Source organism: Zootermopsis nevadensis, unplaced genomic scaffold, assembly GCF_977971745.1.
Source record: "Zootermopsis nevadensis isolate Lab colony 2312 unplaced genomic scaffold, Znev_1.0 Znev_ptg000040l, whole genome shotgun sequence".
Taxonomy (NCBI): domain Eukaryota; kingdom Metazoa; phylum Arthropoda; class Insecta; order Blattodea; family Termopsidae; genus Zootermopsis; species Zootermopsis nevadensis.
This window is the reverse complement of record NW_028259172.1, coordinates 409,645-429,496: the sequence shown is the minus strand read 5'-3', so window position 1 is coordinate 429,496 and position 19,852 is coordinate 409,645. Positions and strand designations below refer to the sequence as shown.

The window sequence follows — 19,852 nt, the reverse complement described above, 5'->3', positions numbered from 1 at the left end:
CGATGTTAACCAACGCTTCAGAGGTAATACTGCCTCCATCATCAGGGCGATGAGTATGAAGATTTCTGTCTTCTGGGTTGTTGCGCTGTGTAGTCTGGTCGATGTCATCCAACGTTTCAGAGGTCATACTGCCTCCATCATCAGGGCGATGAGTCTGAAGATTTCTGTCTTCTGGGTTTTTACGCTGTGTAGTCTGGTCGATGTCTACCAACATTTCGGAAGTCATACTCCCTCCATCATCAGGGCGATGAGTATGAGGATTTCTGTCTTTTGGGTTGTTACGCTGTGTAGTCTGGTCGATGTTAACCAACGTTTCGGAGGTCATACTGCCTCCATCATCAGGACAAGATTTGAAGTTTTCACAGCGGTGAGTCTGAAGATTTGTGTCTTCTGAGTTGTTACGCTGTGTAGTCTGGTCGATGTTAACAAACGCTTCGGAGGTCATACTGCCTCCATCATCAGGGCGAGTTTTGAAGATTTCACAGCGGTGAGTCTGAAGATTTCTGTCTTCTGGGTTGTTACGCTGTGTAGTGTGGTCGATGTTAACCAACGCTTCTGAGGTCATACTGCCTCCATCATCAGGAGGAGATTTGAAGTTTTCACAGCGGTGAGTCTGAAGATTTCTGTCTTCTGTGTTGATACGCTGTGTAGTCTGGTCGATTTTAACGAACGCTTCGGAGATCATACTGCCTCCATCATCAGGGCGATGAGTATGAAGATTTCTGTCTTCTGGGTTGTTACGCTGTGTAGTCCGGTCGATGTTAACCAACGCTTCGGAGGTCATACTGCCTCCATCATCAGGGCGATGAGTATGAGGATTTCTGTCTTCTGGGTTGTTTCGCTGTGTAGTCTGGTCGATGTTAACCAACGTTTCTGAGGTCATACTGCCTCCATCATCAGGACGAGATTTGAAGTTTTCACAGCGGTGAGTCTGAAGATTTCTGTCTTCTGGGTTGTTGCGCTGTTTAGTCTGGTCGATGTTAACCAACGTTCGGAGGTCATACTGCCTCCATCATCAGGACGAGATTTGAAGTTTTCACTGCAGTGAGTCTGAAGATTTCTGTCTTCTGTGTTGTTACGCTGTGTAGTCTGGTAGATGTTAACCTACGTTTTGGAGGACATACTGACTCCATTATCAGGCGGAGATAAAAGTTTTCACAGCGATGTGTCAGAAGATTTCTGTCTTCTGGGTTGTTACGCTGTGTAGTCTAGTCGATGTTAACGAACACTTCGGAGGTCATACTGCCTCCATCATCAGTACGAGATTTTAAGTTTTCACAGCGGTGAGTCTGAAGATTTCTGTCCTCTCGGTTGTTGGGCTGTGTAATCTGGTCGATGTTAACGAACGCCTCGGAGATCATACTGCTCCATCATCAGGGCGAGATTTGAAATTTTTACAGCGGTGAGTCTGAATATCTGTCTTCTGTGGTGTTACACTGTGTAGTCTGGTCGATGTTAACGAACGCTTCGGAGGTCATACTGCCTCCATCATCAGGACGAGATTTGAAGTTTTCACAGCGGTGAGTCTGAAGATTTCTGTCCTCTGGGTTGTTGCGCTGTGTAGTCTGGTCGATGTTAACGAACGCTTTGGAGGTCATACTGCGTCCATCATCAGGACGAGATTTGCAGTTTTCACAGCGGTGAGTCTGAAGATTTCTGTCTTCTGAGTTCTTGCTCTGTGTAGTCTAGTCGATGTTAACGAACGCTTCGGAAGTCATACTGCCTCCATCATCAGGGCGATGAGTATGAAAATTTCTGTCTTTCTGGGTTGATGCGCTGTGTAGTCTGGTCGATATTAAACAACGTTTCTGAGGTCATACTGACTCCATCATCAGGACGAGATTTGAAGTTTTCTGTCTTCTGGGTTGTTACACTGTGTAGTCTGGTCGATGTTAACGAACGCTTCGGAGGTCATATTGCCTCCATCATCAGGGCGAGATTTCAAGTTTTCACAGCGGTGAGTCTGCAGATTTCTGTCTTCTGGGTTGTTGCGCTGTGTAGTCTGGTCGATGTTAACGAACGCTTCGGAGGTCATACAGCCTCCATCATCAGGACGAAATTTGATGTTATCACAGCGGTGAGTCTGAAGATTTCTGACTTCTTGGTTGTTACGCTGTGTAGTCTGGTCGATGTTAACGAACGCTTCGGAGGTCATACTGCCTCCATCATCAGGACGAGAATTGAAGTTCTCACAGCGGTGAGTCTGAAGATTTCTGTCTTCTGGGTTTTTACGCTGTGTAGTCTGGTCGATGTTAATGAACGCTTCGGAGGTCATACTGAATCCATCAACAGGGCGAGATTTGAAGTTTTCACAGCGGTGAGTCTGAAAATTTCTGTCTTCTGGGTTGTTACGCTGTGTAGTCTGCTCGATGTTAACGAACGCTTCGGAGGTCATAATGCCTCCATCATCAGGACGAGATTTGCAGTTTTCACAGCGGTGATTCTGAAGATTTCTGTCTTCTGAGTTGTTACGCTGTGTAGTCTGGTCGATGTTAACCAACGCTTCGGAGGTCATGCTGCCCCCATCAACAGGGCGATATTTGAAGTTTTCACAGCGGTGAGTCTGAAGATTTCTGTCTTCTGGGTTCTTGCTCTGTGTAGTCTAGTCGATGTTAACGAACGCTTCGGAAGTCATACTGCCTCCATCATCAGGGCGATGAGTATGAAAATTTCTGTCTTTCTGGGTTGATGCGCTGTGTAGTCTGGTCGATATTAAACAAAGTTTCTGAGGTCATACTGACTCCATCATCAGGACGAGATTTGAAGTTTTCTGTCTTCTGAGTTGTTACGCTGTGTAGTCTGGTCGATGTTAACGAACGCTTCGGAGGTCATATTGCCTCCATCATCAGGGCGAGATTTCAAGTTTTCACAGCGGTGAGTCTGCAGATTTCTGTCTTCTGGGTTGTTGCGCTGTGTAGTCTGGTCGATGTTAACGAACGCTTCGGAGGTCATACAGCCTCCATCATCAGGACGAAATTTGATGTTATCACAGCGGTGAGTCTGAAGATTTCTGACTTCTTGGTTGTTACGCTGTGTAGTCTGGTCGATGTTAACGAACGCTTCGGAGGTCATACTGCCTCCATCATCAGGACGAGAATTGAAGTTCTCACAGCGGTGAGTCTGAAGATTTCTGTCTTCTGGGTTTTTACGCTGTGTAGTCTGGTCGATGTTAATGAACGCTTCGGAGGTCATACTGAATCCATCAACAGGGCGAGATTTGAAGTTTTCACAGCGGTGAGTCTGAAAATTTCTGTCTTCTGGGTTGTTACGCTGTGTAGTCTGCTCGATGTTAACGAACGCTTCGGAGCTCATACTGCCTCCATCATCAGGACGAGATTTGAAGTTTTAACAGCGGTGAATATTAAGATTTCTTTCTTCTGAGTTGTTACGCTGTGTAGTCTGGTCGATGTTAACGAACGCTTCGGAGGTCAAACTGCCTCCATCATCAGGGCGATGAGTATGAAGATAATGTTGATACTTTTCAGGATTATAAGAAAAGGTATGGCCTTACAGTCACTAAGAAGGCTGAACCTATGATGAAATCCAAGATACTGTTTGGCCCACAACCTGAAAAGCCTTGATGTTGGGGACCTTGTATACCGAAGGAGGGACTATAAGTGAAGAAATTCCAAAATGAAGCACTCAAATCTGTTAATATCACATTTGTACATTTTTCATTCATATATATACATCTTACATACATCACAAAGGATATTTTGGTTGTAAGTGAATAAAGAAATGTAGGAAACACTAATGTAAAATCAGATCTAATAACAACTAACTAACTAGATGGCTTATGGAACCAGAAGGTTCATCACCGAATTAACCAGACCTAATAATATTATAGCAAAACTAGATCAGCAAAACTTTTGAGAATAACATGCCCTTTTAAAACTTACGATTTACAAGTTGAACAAGCAATAAAACACGGAATAGTATCTTGAGGCTGAAATATAACACTCAAATTTAGTCGTACAGCACTAACTTTCAATACTGAAACCTTAAAAATACAACACATTACATATACAATCTATACAGAGAAGTTTTCTCATTTAATCTTAATATTAACGTTCTTTTCACTTTGGTAACAGTGACCTAAAAAACAATGAGGAACTATCTCAAACAGGGGTACATTTTATTTTTACCATATCATCTATTAGAATATACACACTCTTTCGTATTCAGAGACTAGATATTTAAAACAAATCGGACCACACACAAGAAACAAACAGCAAAACATTTCTCTAATCACCATTAAAATATTTAAGGTGTAATGGTGTTTTAGTGTGTTTTCTTGGACAAAGGAATATTTTTTGTATCATTCAAATAAGTTTTATTCTTTAGAGGGTCAAGGAACAGACAGGCGTTAATACACCTAATTTGCAAGAAAGAGATGAACATGACTAATGATTTTAATACTGCCTACAGATAACAGAGTTCTCCATTGTCAGGGTATGCTGTTCATTAAGCCTCTCCTACATCATTGCCAACCTTAACGTCAGGTGGTGAAACTTATCACAACATGTGGCAAAAGCCACGGAGATACAACCATTATTTCTAGAGTGGAGAAAATAACATTATAAAAAATTAGGTCACATAAGTTCTAAGCTCAGATTTCTATCACTTGACATTGCTGCACATAAATTGACTACAAACTTACCAATCTACCAGTAACTTCATATTTGGCAAGAACCTCTGTTTCACATGGCGTGTTTTAATGTGGAAGACTGTTGCCGTTAGCCCACAATGACTGACATAAAATGTTGTTCAAAAGTCATTGTACCCTGAACTTCAGATTACTGGTATTCTTATCCTAATCAGGTCTCATGACTAGAAAGTTCTTCCTGATCAATATGAAACACACTGGAATGACACAATGCGTACATACTGCAGTAACAGACAGAGAACATTTCTAGCACTACACAATAAAAATAAAGTACAGTGAAATTATACATGGTTCCAAAGTACTTACATATTATGTAAAATTATCAATTTAAACAACAATCCTGTTTCGTTAACTGTAATTTTTTAAAATTAATTTTGTGATAAGGGAGACATAAAAAAATAGTCCATTCTATTCAAACAAAATTCTACACAACTGTATACTTACATATATATCTTGGTATTCTTATTGATGTGGAAATTAATGGGAGAGGTTAATGTATTAGACAATTTTGTACGCCTTTTGGGCAGGCAGTTTCTAAACACAAGTATGTTATGAGATTTAAAAATATCTGTACAGAATGCAAAATTTATCAAACTCAAAATAAGTTGTTTTTTTGCAAGTGTTATGAATACTTTATAAATATATGATACAATAAATAATTAAACATATTTTAAACAACCTTTTCATATTTTCACATAAAAGTAATAATATGGCTACTGTCTAATTGGTAGTTGTAATTTTATGAAAACTTTTTCCTTTATGGGGGGAGGGGAGAGGAGAGAGGGAGGGATGGGAGAGAGAGAGAGAGAGAGCGAGAGCGAGAGAGACACACACATCTCTGCAAGCCATTCCTACTTTAATTTCAACCTCACCTTCATACCGTGAACCAAATTCTTACAAAGACAGGTCAGACAACTGAGACATGATGGTACAATTAACACAATTCATACACACAGAATAACAGGACCATAATTAAAAAAGGTACTATTTGAAAGCTGAAGTTGCTTTTAACAGTATAATAAGGCCACAGCTGTAGTTTCTATCCATTCAGCTGCATATCAGTTACACCCTTATAGCTCTTTATATACAGATTATAAAATTTAAAATTGCTTCACTACAAAATGTTACATGTTTTGAGTTGTGCCCATTATTCTGCGTGTGCAAAACATGAAGTGGAGGGCATGTCACTATCAAAATTTATTTGAATTTTCTTAAAGTTTCAGTTTGATTTATTTAATGAGTCTCTAAAGTTATAACAGGATTATAAAATGTCCTAAAATCACAGAAAACGATGATATTCAAGAATACTTCACTCTTGTTGATTCCTGTCATTAAAAATTTTATAATCATGGATTAATAAGTTTATCTCAGACCTCAGGGAACTGGGACAGCTCAGTTACTATAGCTACTAGGGTATGGGTTGGATGTTTGGGGTTCAATTTCTGGCAGAGGCACAGATTTTTCTCTTAGCCACTGCATCCAGACCAATTCTGGGGCCCATCTAACCTCCTATCCTAATGATACTGGAGCACTCTATTCTCTCCTCAAGTGAAAAACACTGATGTGTTTAGTTAACCATTCACTTCCATCAAGTGCCAAGATTAAGAACATTTGGAGCTATATCTCCATTCACCCAATTGTCTGCATGGTGTGCGGCTTACTTAAGCACCATGGACAAATTAACTTTAATATTAAATTATAAATGAAAACTTAATTTATTCCAAACAGGAAGTTAATGACCATGGCTCAGTTCTACAGAATACTCCATTTCTTAAAACATATCATGCAACAAATGATTAGTCCATCAGTACAGTGATTTCAAATGACAACAATGGAAAAGATATGACCAAGTACTTGCCAGTAACAGGGCTGCACAACTCCCGGTACTCTCCAAGAAGAAACAAAGCTATAATGTAACATTTTCGTTAATATGTGAGCACAGAAGAGTGAATACTCCACTTAATTCTCCACTCAAGTTTACCGAGTTCATATTTAAAAGTGTTCTGACACCATTTGCGAACCACTAATTCATAGCATTCACTCTTTTTGGAATAACTACTTACATTTGTGTGTGAATGTGTATAATGCATCTTCCAAATGCTCTCTTGGCTAATGTACAAAGACAATTTAATCCACGGTGACTTGCTAATGCTAATCTGTTAAAGTGTTCACAAACATATATCACTACGAGTTAGGTAGCAAACTTCATGAAATGCAAAACATGCACTTAAGGTTACAAAGGCACCTCTCTTGAAAAAACTATACATGAGAATATAAGGTTTTGTGTTTAATTTCAAGCCTAACATGGAGTGTCACCTATGAAAATGTACAGTAAAAATTCTCTTTTAAATGTTAAAATGAATTTTTTAATTGTGGTTTATTACTGAAATGACTGTTTGTTGATAAACTTATGGTCCTGAAAACAAATATTTAGGAGGTTCAAATTTTATCCAGAATTTTGTTAAAAGTTTCAAATCATGCAGTCTTTCTGAAGTACACACTTGTCCCATCTCATGGAATTAATGTTCAACAATTATATTAATCTACAGTATTATTCATGAGAAACAATTCAAATTCTGGGTCAGATTTGAACTGCCCTTGTATGTCAAGAGTGCAGTATGGCAAATGAAATGGTGACATACAATGTGATATAATCTCACATACTCATACTGAATGTTCTCAGAACTGAAAATCTATGTGCAGACAGTGCTCACAAATTATAACAAAAATGTTTTGTGAAGAAATTTAAAAGGGGAAAATTAATATATGTTCCTCTATTTATAAAGATGGCACTTGCTGCATTACAAAATAAAGTTAATCTATGAAGATAATAGTGTTATATACATATATAAAAATAAATTACATAAAATTAAAATACATATAGTAAAACATGCATTCAGATTTAAGAAAATATGTTACAGTTCGTATTATTAATCAGTGCCATCCTGTTTTCAATCAGCAACAACCCTTACTACAAAAATATGTTGTGCACCACTTAACAAATGATAACGGATATTCTAATTTTAATTACTCACTGCTACAACTTTGATATTAACAAGTTTTACTAAACAGATTTTATCTATGCAATGTTATTTGGGATCTCTGACCAAATTAAATCACCAACATCATCAGAAAGATACAGGCCAAATAAATTCTGAACATACATCTAGTAAACTGGCAAGTTTATTTGGGTTCAAGGTGGGGATTTTGTTAAACTCAACCCAAGATTTCTCTGGAGTTGGTCAAATCTATCAACATATTCAGCCACATGGTATGGCCTCAGTGGTGAAACAGGAATGCCTTCTGTACTCCTATAAACAGAAAATGGAAAATTAATATGAAATACTTGTATGTGACACTTCCAACCCTCAGCCAAAAATAGGCAATCAACTTTAAATGGAGTAGTTTGCATTAAGTATTTTAAGAGTATCAGTTGGTACTAAGACCCAAAGCTGAAACGCTGTGAACATAAAAGCCCACCACTGACCCAGTCTTGAGTCTGTTCAATTTAGTTTTCAACATCATAGTATATGCCCAACATAAATTACATTTTTTATCCTGAACTTCAGAGATTGCAGACCAAAATACCAAATAAACCTGTTGCCCTTCTAATTCAAGATAAATGCAAGAACCATTAAAGTCTCTTTGAGCTTCAATTATAACATTTTAAAACCCCAATCTTTCTCCTGTCAACTTACTGATCGAAACCACTCCTACCATAAAATCCTCTTCAATTCATGTCCTGCAAATCCAGAGACATGAGTTCCTTATGTCTCAAACATTACATGCTATTACAAGGGCTCAACAAGCACACTGACCTACTTGTCCCTGACAAATGAAACAAAAAAGCCAGTAAGTGCTGCTGCTGTGTTAACACACAAATTTTGTGCAGAGAAAATGGTATTTATGTCAACCTTAAAAGTAAACAGTGGTAACTCCAAATTAGACTCTTAGATGAGATCTAATTATCAATAGAAACAGGTAAGCCCTCTCAATTAAATTAGAAGTTTAAAATACAAACAGTTTGTCTCAATTATTATTTACAATAAAGGTATAGGTACATCCAGCTGTCTACTGCATGTTACTACTATTCAGTTGAGGTACAGATGTATTGGCCCTTTATTATTACCACCAGTTGCCCGATCTATATATGGCCAGTCAGAGTATAACAAAAAGGAAGAAAATAATAAGAGAAGAGGTAATAATCAAACATTTCCACACATTCACCTCACATGGTGCTGTACAAAATCAGTCTCCCACCTCTGCAACATGGGTCGGTCTCTACTGGGTGGAGACATGAGAACATCGTACTCTTGTGCAGGGGCTCTGCAAATTCCTAAACTGCTCACAGATGTTGATGACCCATGTCTTCTTGGACCTGAAACAACAAAAGACTTATGTAGGAAAGCAGCATGATAACAAAATATGTAAGTTGAGAAATGGGTATATTCAATGTATGAAACTACACAAAACACATATACTTGATACCCTTAACCTTTCGAATCAGATTGACGTACTTCAGCGTAACATCATAAAGAGCATCTTACAGAAGAACAAGATAGTAATGAAAAGACATCAATTGGACAGATTTTAAGAAGAAAAGTTGTAAGGAAGGGAGGTAGATGGAACCAGTTCAGAATGGTCTTTGGTATTAAGAGACTTAAATATTTGGATTCTGCTACCATAGTGGTAATGGTGGTATGTCACTGCCCCCCCCCCCCCCAACAACTCTGACATCAACAGGACCATTAGCAAATGTGCAAGGAATGTTCCACTATGTTTATATTTCCTAACTTGTTTGTCATGATGCCTAACATGTCGGATGTCTACAGTCATCAGGTACTCACATCTAACTAATCAGTTTCCTGCACCACTGCTGACTAGTGTCATAGCCACAGATATAGGAAACAGCCTACTACACATCATAAACATGTTAGGGAGTTATAATACAAGGAATGTTGAAACGCTTTTTACAGCAAACGAAGTCCGCAATAAGATGTTGTTTACTCACCATGATACGAGGACTGCGCACTGGACAGTGTACTCTCACTACAACCTCTACTCAGCACAGCACTGCTTCCTACCCGACGTCCGAGTCGCCACCGCTGCACCAAATAACGCATACGGGACAGCGCAATCATGACTATTGCTGCCGTCCTGAAACATGACAACCATGCAATGACTTCTTAAATTTTTAACAAGCACAGATGGAAAAGACTAAGGAAGAATAAGGATTGAAATAATTAGAAAGCATTTAAAAATAAAAACTTTGGAAGGTAAATTAACATATTACAGTATGGGCATGTTTTAAAAATGAATGAAGAGAGAATCCCAAAGAAGGCCTTGAATATGAAAGTAAAACACTGAAGAGGGAGGCTGAGATCAAGCTGGGAACAAATTAGGAAAGATGTCAGACAGGATAGAAAAACATGGGACGAAGAGTATCAAGGCAGAGACAGATGGAGAGGCTTGGTTGTTAGACAATCCATATAAAATGTAAACGCCTCAGGAAGAAGTTGACATAATATCAGTCTGATGAATAACTGACAGTATTAACTTAAAAATTAAAAAACTTACTTAAACCTTGTCCTTGGTTTTTTCTGAGACACAGAATGCTGCTGGTGAAGCATGGCTTCTTGTACACCAGACAGGTGAGCCAGGCGACTTACAGTGATTGCTTCTGACTCTTGATACCCACCAAGAACAACTAGAAGATACCTCTTCTGCCACACTAGAGCCTTACGATAGCTCTCTGACCGTAGATACTTTCCAAACAAGTGTTTCACCTGCAGAGGCATGTCTTATATTAATTAAGCTTTCTTTGATCCAAAATGCAACATAACATAACTGTCCAAAACTCCCCCCAAGCACCTACATGGCGTACAGCAGAACAGCTTTACTTTACTTTGTAAAAGATATTCTATAGAATTTATTTAACAGTGTTTACACTATAACTTCATAATGTATGGTAAATTGCATTTCATTTAAAAATGAACAGACTGATACTTCCAGTAAAAACCATCACCTTGAAACATGTGCCAAAACACATTAGCCTCTTAAAAGTAAGAACATGGAAAAACTCACTCTATCAGTGATGTCAGCACCTTCACCTATTCTAGAACCATGAATGGCATCAGCTTCAGCTTGAGCCAATGCCAATTTGAGTGCAGCTTTCTCCTGTGCCCATAAAGTTCTCTCTGCAGCAAATTCCATGTGTACTGAATCCATTTCAGCGGGTACCTCAAATGAGATAAAACACATCTATAAGATGCTATACAGCATGAGCATCTGACAGCATCATTAAGTGTGTCATAAAATAAAATAAGCAAAGGTTATTTAATGATATTGTAAGTTTTATGTGTATGGAATAAAAAATCATAGTAGTTCAAAATGTATACACACACATGGAAAATTTGTGCATCAATAGGAGTATAATATAACATATCTTGGAGCAATAGGTTGCGAAGTTACAAACAGGACTGAAATTGTTCAGGATATGGTTCAAAGGTACATATTTAAGTACACTACACATGCCAGTGGACAAAAACTAGGTCCAGGTCAACCCAGTTTACACAAAAAATGATTAGATTTGCAACAAAATAGTGTGTGCACACGTGTATGTGTTCTCTCTCTCTCTCTCTCTCTCTCTTTCCATCTATCTATCTCTGAAACTCTAGTATCCAGCTATGCATCCATACAGCATCACAACCCAGAAGAAAAACACCAACATATTCACTGCTGTGAGAACTTCAAATCTCAAGTTTTGACACAATGTTTTATAAATTCTTATGTCTAAAGCGGGTAGTTACTAATCACATAACAGAAACTTCAGAAATTCCACTTATATATAAATTTGTTCAGAATCCAACATTTTAATGTCATTAAAGAATAACTAATGTAAAATGCTATTAAGGATTAGAGCAAAGTAAAGCCACCTGTCCTTACCTGTGACCTATGTGCAGTCTTGAGCTGCTCTTCCAGATCTTTAATTCGGGCCTGTAGGCGTTGGCGCTCCCCTGTTAGCCGAGAGAGTGTAAGGGCTACTTCTGCATTTTCGGTCACATGTTGCTCCAGCATCACATTCACATTCTGAATCACGGGTATAGTTATATCATGCCACACTTTCATCATAACATTTTTAAAATAAAAGTTTAGAACACTATGCATTACTGGAAGAAGGTTCAGACATTTCAGAAGAAATGACCACCCCATTTCAGGGTATAAATGAAATGTTGGACGCTTCCGTCAATAATATACGACCCTACAACTCAGAAGACTAAACTGGTATACACTGGTGCACTAGTTTATTTTTTGTGACAAAAGTTCAAAATTATTGCTCCCATAACATATCTGAGTATTAGCATGTTATATTTTTTGAGAAAACATGTCTTGTTGTCCCTCTACAGTAAGCAACTCTCTCTTTAGCTGTTGGATTATTCCCTTCTCTATTTCTATCTTCTGCTGTCCCAGTTGCTTCTCCTTCTCCACTGAAGATTCAAGCTCTTCTGCTCTCTGCTGAACTCTTTGTAACTCCAACTCCAATTTGGTACCTTGCTCCTGCTCTAACTCCAGCTTCTGCTCCAACTCCAGCTTACCCTGATATGTACCAAAAAGATGATATAGGATCTTCCAAAGTAGTCAGGCATACCAGCATTATCTTTATTTAAAAAAAAAGCCTAACACAAGGTTTTTCTACTTAATCACCAAGTCCTCCTTGTTCAGATTTTAATATCCATAAAAGATAAAGATATTCCTGTAACCTATGATTCCAGAAAACCTTGCATATAATAAGTATGCCCACTGTGCCACAGTACACACTATCACATCTTCCTTTCATCTTTCTGGACACATTTTGAAATGCTGTAAAATGTCTCAAAATTAAGATTGAATTATTTTTAAAAAATCATGCGACTGTGTCACAGACATAAATATCAAAGCTGTAAAAACAAATAAAAAGTTCAATCTGAAGAAGAGTCACATGAAGTCAGTGTAAGGAGAATGTTGTAATAACAGAGGTGCTTACGGCCAATTGGTTCTTCAGTGACATTATTTCAGAGTCCTTCTTGTTCAATATTGTTTTCAAGTAGCTGTTATCATGATCTACTTCTGATCCTGAAAAAACTTCACGTGGGCTAGTATAAAGCTGGAACAAAACATAAACTCTATTACCAACAAAAATATTACTGCTCCAATCATGCTGAAATCTGTATGTACCAATCCCAAGGTTCAATAACAGTTAACTAGTAAACAATGAAGTTAAAATGTTATATTAAGTTCACTGTTACAGTAATGGTTCATGTCAATTTGTCCCCTACAGGCTTCAGACCTTCTCTCATTAATAAGTTGACTCAATATGGTTGACAAAACAGAATCTCAGTGTGCATATGGGTTTACTAACTTTGTGGTACCCTGGTATTACACATGTGAAATGGGTGGCATGAAAGAAAGAATTCACACTCTTCTGGTGTCAGGTTTTAGAAATGATGATGGATGTATAGGTATGTCGTTGTGCTGTATCAACTGCAGAGAATAAGTTGTGGCAGGTGAGATGTGTGCAAGGGTAATCATGAATGAGAAGTAAAAAGGAATTTTGATGGAAGGAGTTGTTGAAATATTCATTTCAACTTTGTGAATTGCTATGCCTTATACTTCACTTAAGATTTTACCTTCTGGACCATATATTTTTCTTAAGTTAATAGAGTTTCCACTCTACTGCTCAAATAATTGACTTGTGGTTTGCTCATAAGTTTGATTTATACACAATTTTAATTATCCAGTATTGAAATAATGAACTTTCTGTATAATCACTGTTCTTTTAAAGCACAGACATAAATCAACAGACTATAACTGTATGACAGAAAGAAGACACTCAATAACAACCGCACTCACCACATCATCTCTATCGAGACTCAGAAATCCTTCAGTAATGTTTGATTTGTGGAACCTCATCTCATCTCGTGGACCAAACATACGCTCCATCTGACTGCTCCTCTGAAAATGTCCAGAAATTTAAGTCTACCACAATCAAAACCCCTGTTTCTCCCACTTTCATATTGTTCTGAGAATGAGAAATTGCAGAATAAGAACAATATATAAATGACTAACAGAATAACACTTTATTTAAAGCATGGCAGCAGAACTAAAGGCTCCAAAATCACGGTATCCAAATTCTTATGTTTCCAAGACATTTCATCAAAATGTTTTTGTCTATAACAATTAGTCCACTCTTCTACATCCACAATCATATGTCCATTTTGTCTTAGGATAAGTCACTTGTTTGTCCTCAAACATTTTCTCAAATATTTTTTTGTCCAAAGTTATATGTCTCATTGCGCTTATCTCACTAAGAATTTGTTTCTGTTCTTCAGATGGTGAAATTACATCTCACAATAGTACTAAAGAAAGAATAAACAATTGCTGACTATTGCAGTAATGTCTATGATGTAACTGAACTGCATCTGTTTATCCAGTTAATTCTGAAGAGATTAAAATTATGACACATACAAATATAATAACATCAGTTGAAATAATAGCTGTGTTCAGAACAGTACCAATACTTACATGGAATGTCATCCTTCCACTTTGCGTTTTCTTTTACAAAATGACAGCTAACACTGTAACTCAGATGTAAGAGCAGTGCAGTCTCACTGTTGCAACCAGTGGGACTAACATTAACAGAGTTTTTAGTATTTAAGGAGTTAAATCAAGAAGCATGAAATGAAAATTCTTCTGTAACACTTTTCATCCTTCTTATTTTATTTAATTCCTTAGAAACTGAAAGACAAACATGTAAATGACTTTTGAGGTTCTCACAGCGGTGAGTATGAAGATTTCCGTCTGAATATCGCCCTGATGACGGAGGCAGTATGACCTCTGAAACGTTGGTTAATATCAACCAGACTACACAGCGCAACAACCCAGAAGACGTAAATCTTCAATTATGAACATATTGCTCTGATGATGGAGGCAGCAAGGACCTCTAAATCATCAGTAAACTTCTACCAGACTACAATCCAGAAGACAGCCATCTTCATGTATATGACTTCCACCAGTTCTATTTAAATAACAGAGAAAGAGAGCACCCTTTACCTCTAACACACGTTTCTCTGCCTTCAGCTTCTTGCAGGTCTCTGTGAGCTTCTCAATTGTTTCTAATTCTTCATTTGCCTTTGTATGCCATTCCTTTTCTTGTGCCATCATAATTCTTCTGGTTTCCTGAAGAGTTGTTTTCAACTCCTTTACCTAGAAAAAGATATCAGGGACACAATATATTTTATTTAAAACTGACAGTGACTGTACATAAGCACACATGTGCTGAAACTGGTCTAATGATAAATACAGACTATCAGTCATCACTGGAAGTAATTCCTCAGAGTAACTGACTCTACCAAGTATAACACTTATAACATGGTTTGCATATTTTTAGTACAAAATATAATAAACTCTGAGAAATGGCAGAACAAAAACATTGTTCTAATAGAGTATATACAGGATGCACAAAGGAAGAAGTTAAAAGATGTAAGATCTGCAACTGACTGTTTTATCTGCAAAAGTGCTAATCACTTGTCTTCAATGTTTGGTTACACCTGAAACGTTCTTAATTGAATACATAAGACTACTTCATTACATGCCTCCTGGTCCCTGGTCTCTATTGTCTCACGGAGTCTGCTAAATTCCTTCTCCTGATCACAGACTTTTGTCTGCAGTTCTGAGTTTGCTTCTTTCTTCTGGCTGTCTGTCTTTTGACGCTGTTCATCCAATCGTGACTGTAGAGCTGAAATCTTGAGAAGCTGTTTTTCCATGTATTCCTGTAGGGCATCTCTTTCTGCAACCACATCCTGCAACAGTAACTCAAAAATGAAACTAATAATCATCCATCAATGTTTCCACCAGGTTTCCATGTTATGAGGTCATTCTCTACCTTTACTGATTCATGAACAAATAACACCAGTGGGATTTTGTATCTACCACAAGTCTACAAGTTATAAAGAGGAAATTACTAATACAACTCTATTCCCAAAAATGAAAGCATCAAGAACACATTACTTCTTCATTCTTCTTGACTCCCTTAAGCTGCATCTCTAGGTCTCGTATTCGCTTGAGAGCCACTTCCTCTGCTCTAGAGTGCCGCTGAAGCTTGTCTTGCAGTCGATGTAATTCATCCAGTGGCAAACAAACAGGAGATTGAGTGTTGCGTGCTTCTTCAGGAGTATCACATCGAAAGGCATCCAGTTGTTCCCTATGTGAAATGATCAAAATTTAAACTGAGTATCATTTTAAAAAAATTACAAATTATTAGCACATATACAGATGAGGTAATTTCTACAAATTACAGCTTATAAACAGAAATCCACAAAATAACCTCAACATAATGGTATAGTGATTCTTGTAAATTATCATTATAATCATCTTCTCATCACCATTAATTTATAATTACTATAGAATGAGTCTGATATGTCAGTGGCAACACATCTCGGAGACAAAAGACTAATTATTCCAACTGGTTTAATGCGGTTTTCCTTAGTCCATCCAGTCAAATACCAGGACAGTACCTTACAATAGTCCATGACCACATCCTTCCACATACCTCTCAAGTCACTATTCACAATCATCCTACAATATCTCACTTGATGCTACATAATTTAAACAACACAAAATTGCCCAAAAAACAATCATTATAACCAGTAAATTCAAAATGGTTTTGTGTAAATTAAGAGTAGAATTTGGCATCTGAATACAATCTTCACATATTTTTTATGCTCAAATAAAACCTTATCATAGGCATTTGTTAAATATTTATTTTATTAAAAACCTTCAAATAATTTGAAGCACATTAGGATGTCAATTAATTAATGCTTTCCGAAATAATCATACACGGTACACCGTATTAAACATAAGCCATCCACATGCTTTACCTCTTATGGGGAAAAAAAATCCCATAACAACTGAATCTTGCTTATTAAGTCCTCAGAAAAGTACAGAAATTTAACTGTGACAATAATTTTGTTTTGTTACACAGTGGCTTCAATTCAATCAGAAATCTTGCATTAACAGGTATAAACATTTCAGACCTTTCTTATCCAATGGCAACAATGTCTATGATTTATCCATAATTTAGTAACACTTCCTGAAATGCACAAATAATCAAGAAAATGAACCACACCTTATTGAAACATCTTCAGAAGGAGAACTGCAGCTGGCACTGGACACAGTGGCATGATATGATTCAAGGTCCTTGGTCTTCTTATCTACTGCTGCCTCCAAGTCCCTCAGCTGAAACAAAATTATGCATGAAGCAGTCACGTCAGTCAGTGGTCACCCAACAAGCACTTCCACAACATGAATTCTCATATACTATATCAGCGACAAATTTAATGGGAAACAAATGAAATTCAGACCAACACATTCCTTTATAAAATATGTCACACACCTGTGCCTTCATCTGCCGCAAGGCTGTAGAGTTTGAATGAAACTGCTCGACATGCAACCGATGTTTCTGCAATTGTTCTTCAAGATGGCTGATGTGCTCTGTCAATTCTGACTTGCCAGAATCCAATCGCAATGAGTTCAACTGTACATAAGCATAAAAAAGCACCCTATAAAACTGGAAACATTGTCTAGGGAAGTAATCCACAGTAACACAGGCCCTAATCCTCAAGATCATTACATTATATCTGAATTTTTGGTTAAATCATAAAACAGGCAGCTAGTTCATGATCTTCTCTTAACCAGTGTACCATCCATAGTCCCAAAGTTTTGACTTCTTCCCTTGCCTTTTAACTGTCTGGCCATGCTCTCAGCAAGATACAAATATTCTGCTGAGACAGAACTCTTCTTTCCATGGAGATCAAAATAAATGTGCCCTTTTGAGGAGTATTCAACAAGCCAACCTTGGTAGAATGTTACCAGGTAGACTTTTACATCATAGACTACCAGTATGTCTACATGTCTACACATGGATTTGAAGGGGGGGGGGGGGGCAAATAGGGAGGTAGCAACCCTACTAATTGACATCAGTGAAAAACATATGATTAGGTTCAGTTAATTTAATTCCATTTTCAGTATTTTTTTCTGCAAATATGTACATGCATATGTTCCCAGTATCACAGAACTGAAATAATAGGTGGCACTTCATAGGGTAACATAAATTCATTCTTGCAAAGCTAATTATCATTACAGATATCACACTATAAAGATTCATAAATTCTGATGTTGGTGAAGCCAACATTACATAGAGATGTAAACTATTCTCTTTACATTCAATACTAATATAAAACATATTTAAATAAAAATTGTAGATCCTAATGAGACCATATTTTATGCTATGTCATAATCTCTTTCATATGATGAACCACTTTGAACAAAAATATTACAAATTTAACCCAAGCTTCATGTAGAGTAGAAATTATACTGGATTGATACAAATCAAATTGAAATTTATGTGGGCAACTTTAACTGTAAAAATTAAACACCACATTTCATTAATATTTGTTGAGTGGTTTTGGAGATGATATACAGATGGACAAATGCATAAAAGTTGTCACTCACTTCCTCTGCCAGTTCCTGATGAGTCCTACTCTGCTGTTCCAGTATAGCATGCAGCTCACACAACTGCTGTTCTACAGCAGCCTCATGTTGCGTCTTTGTCTCAACCTGACTCTCCAGTTCACCAATTATATCTCGCAACACCCAGATCTGTAAGAACAGGAGCTTCAATCTCAGCACAGAATGTACTCATAGACAAAGCTATAAAAATGTATACAATTATCTTTTATGGTGTTTCATATGACTTCAGAACCTATAATAACATCACAAGTTAATTTACAATAATTACTGCAAGACACATTACATAAACTCTCTCACACCTCAATAACAGCCACAATAAAGAAAACAATTTTTCTTTAAACCTTTAAGTGTTATTGTCAAATGTTTCATCACTATCCTAATCACACTGCAATCAAAAGTACAGTAAATCCCTGCATATGCAGGATGCAAGGTGCCTGGAAATGTCATAAACACATTTAGTAAACTTAAATATATCGAGGGGAATGCTGATTAGGAAAGTCAAAATAGAATTTATCTGTATGTGTTCATATTAAAGAAAGTATACTTCATATAAATAATACAGAAATACACAATTTAATAACAAGCATAAAATATTCAATTACCTAATGTAAAAGTGAGATTTATATTTTTGAGTTGTTATGATGCCCCTGCCAAGTTCAATGCCACTCAGTCTGGTACTGCATTAACTATATACAAGGGTAATTCAAATTAAAACAATTGTCTTACTATAAAATGAGTGTACTGTTTTACAGTAAAACTGATTCACATTACTTCTCAACAGTCGCATTGTTTTTCTCAATATATTTTCCGATGATCCACCAATGCCTTGATGGCATCATGGAAATAAGGTCTAATTGGAAGATGGCTGCCTTCTGGGTTGTAGTGCACTTAAAACCTCAAAACCTATCAAGGTCTGATTGGTCACACAACCAATTTCACATCACACAGCATACCTCTGTCATTTTTTTTTCCAAATTCTGCTTCCTAGGTTTTATCCATGAAAACATTCCTGTCACAAACTGGAAAGAATTAAACATGATTTCTGACAAAATATGTGCAGAATGATTAAAGAATGAAAGAAAGTCTCAGATTCTGAATTAAAGAGAAGCCTGCATAAAACAGAGAAATGTTCATGTCCATTGGTGTTCCCTTATGGCAGTACCTTGTCAACAGCAGCTTTCAATTCTGTTTCTAATTCTTCTCTCTTGATATCAAAGTCTTTCTGAAGAGCTGCTGCCTCTTTTACTTGCAATTCTAGTGACTCCACCTGTCAAAACATTACATCATAACGCACATGAGACACACATTAACAAATTCATTCATTGCAATACAAGATCCCGTGATTGAATGAGTGCTTGAGTTGTTATGATGCCCCTGCCAAGTTCAATGCCACAATGCTTGAGTTGCAGAAATTATCACTTATAAATATCACCAAAATTGATAGTTTCAATACAGAATTACTTTTAATAATAAACACTTTGCTGATGCACGAAGATAGCAAGGTATGTTAATGCATTATGAAAAAATTCTGTTTACTAATGAAATTAATTTCCATCATTACAGTGCAACTACAATACTGCTTATGACTCTTCAATTATATATATATAATTCCTGCTTCTA

At 37.0% G+C, this 19,852-nt stretch overlaps 1 protein-coding gene across 16 annotated transcripts in view; it reads right to left on the bottom strand.

Annotated features, from left to right (window-relative positions):
* Window positions 1–3,647: 3,647 nt before the first annotated feature.
* The window catches only part of LOC147871747 (uncharacterized), a 49,696-nt gene continuing 33,491 nt past the window's right edge, over window positions 3,648–19,852 (bottom strand). For 14 of the 16 annotated variants that reach the window (XM_087360171.1, XM_087360170.1, XM_087360173.1 and 11 more), the window contains 15 exons: window positions 19,395–19,499; window positions 18,215–18,361; window positions 17,097–17,237; window positions 16,830–16,939; window positions 15,713–15,905; window positions 15,298–15,504; window positions 14,756–14,908; window positions 13,556–13,657; window positions 12,690–12,809; window positions 11,612–11,755; window positions 10,751–10,906; window positions 10,244–10,452; window positions 9,678–9,823; window positions 8,894–9,044; window positions 3,648–7,977 (listed from right to left, as the gene is read on the bottom strand). In XM_087360171.1, coding sequence (XP_087216297.1) covers window positions 7,860–7,977; window positions 8,894–9,044; window positions 9,678–9,823; window positions 10,244–10,452; window positions 10,751–10,906; window positions 11,612–11,755; window positions 12,690–12,809; window positions 13,556–13,657; window positions 14,756–14,908; window positions 15,298–15,504; window positions 15,713–15,905; window positions 16,830–16,939; window positions 17,097–17,237; window positions 18,215–18,361; window positions 19,395–19,499 — 2,202 coding nt within the window. In that variant the 3' untranslated portion in view covers window positions 3,648–7,859. The other 2 variants (XM_087360181.1, XM_087360180.1) reach the window with 2 other exon arrangements.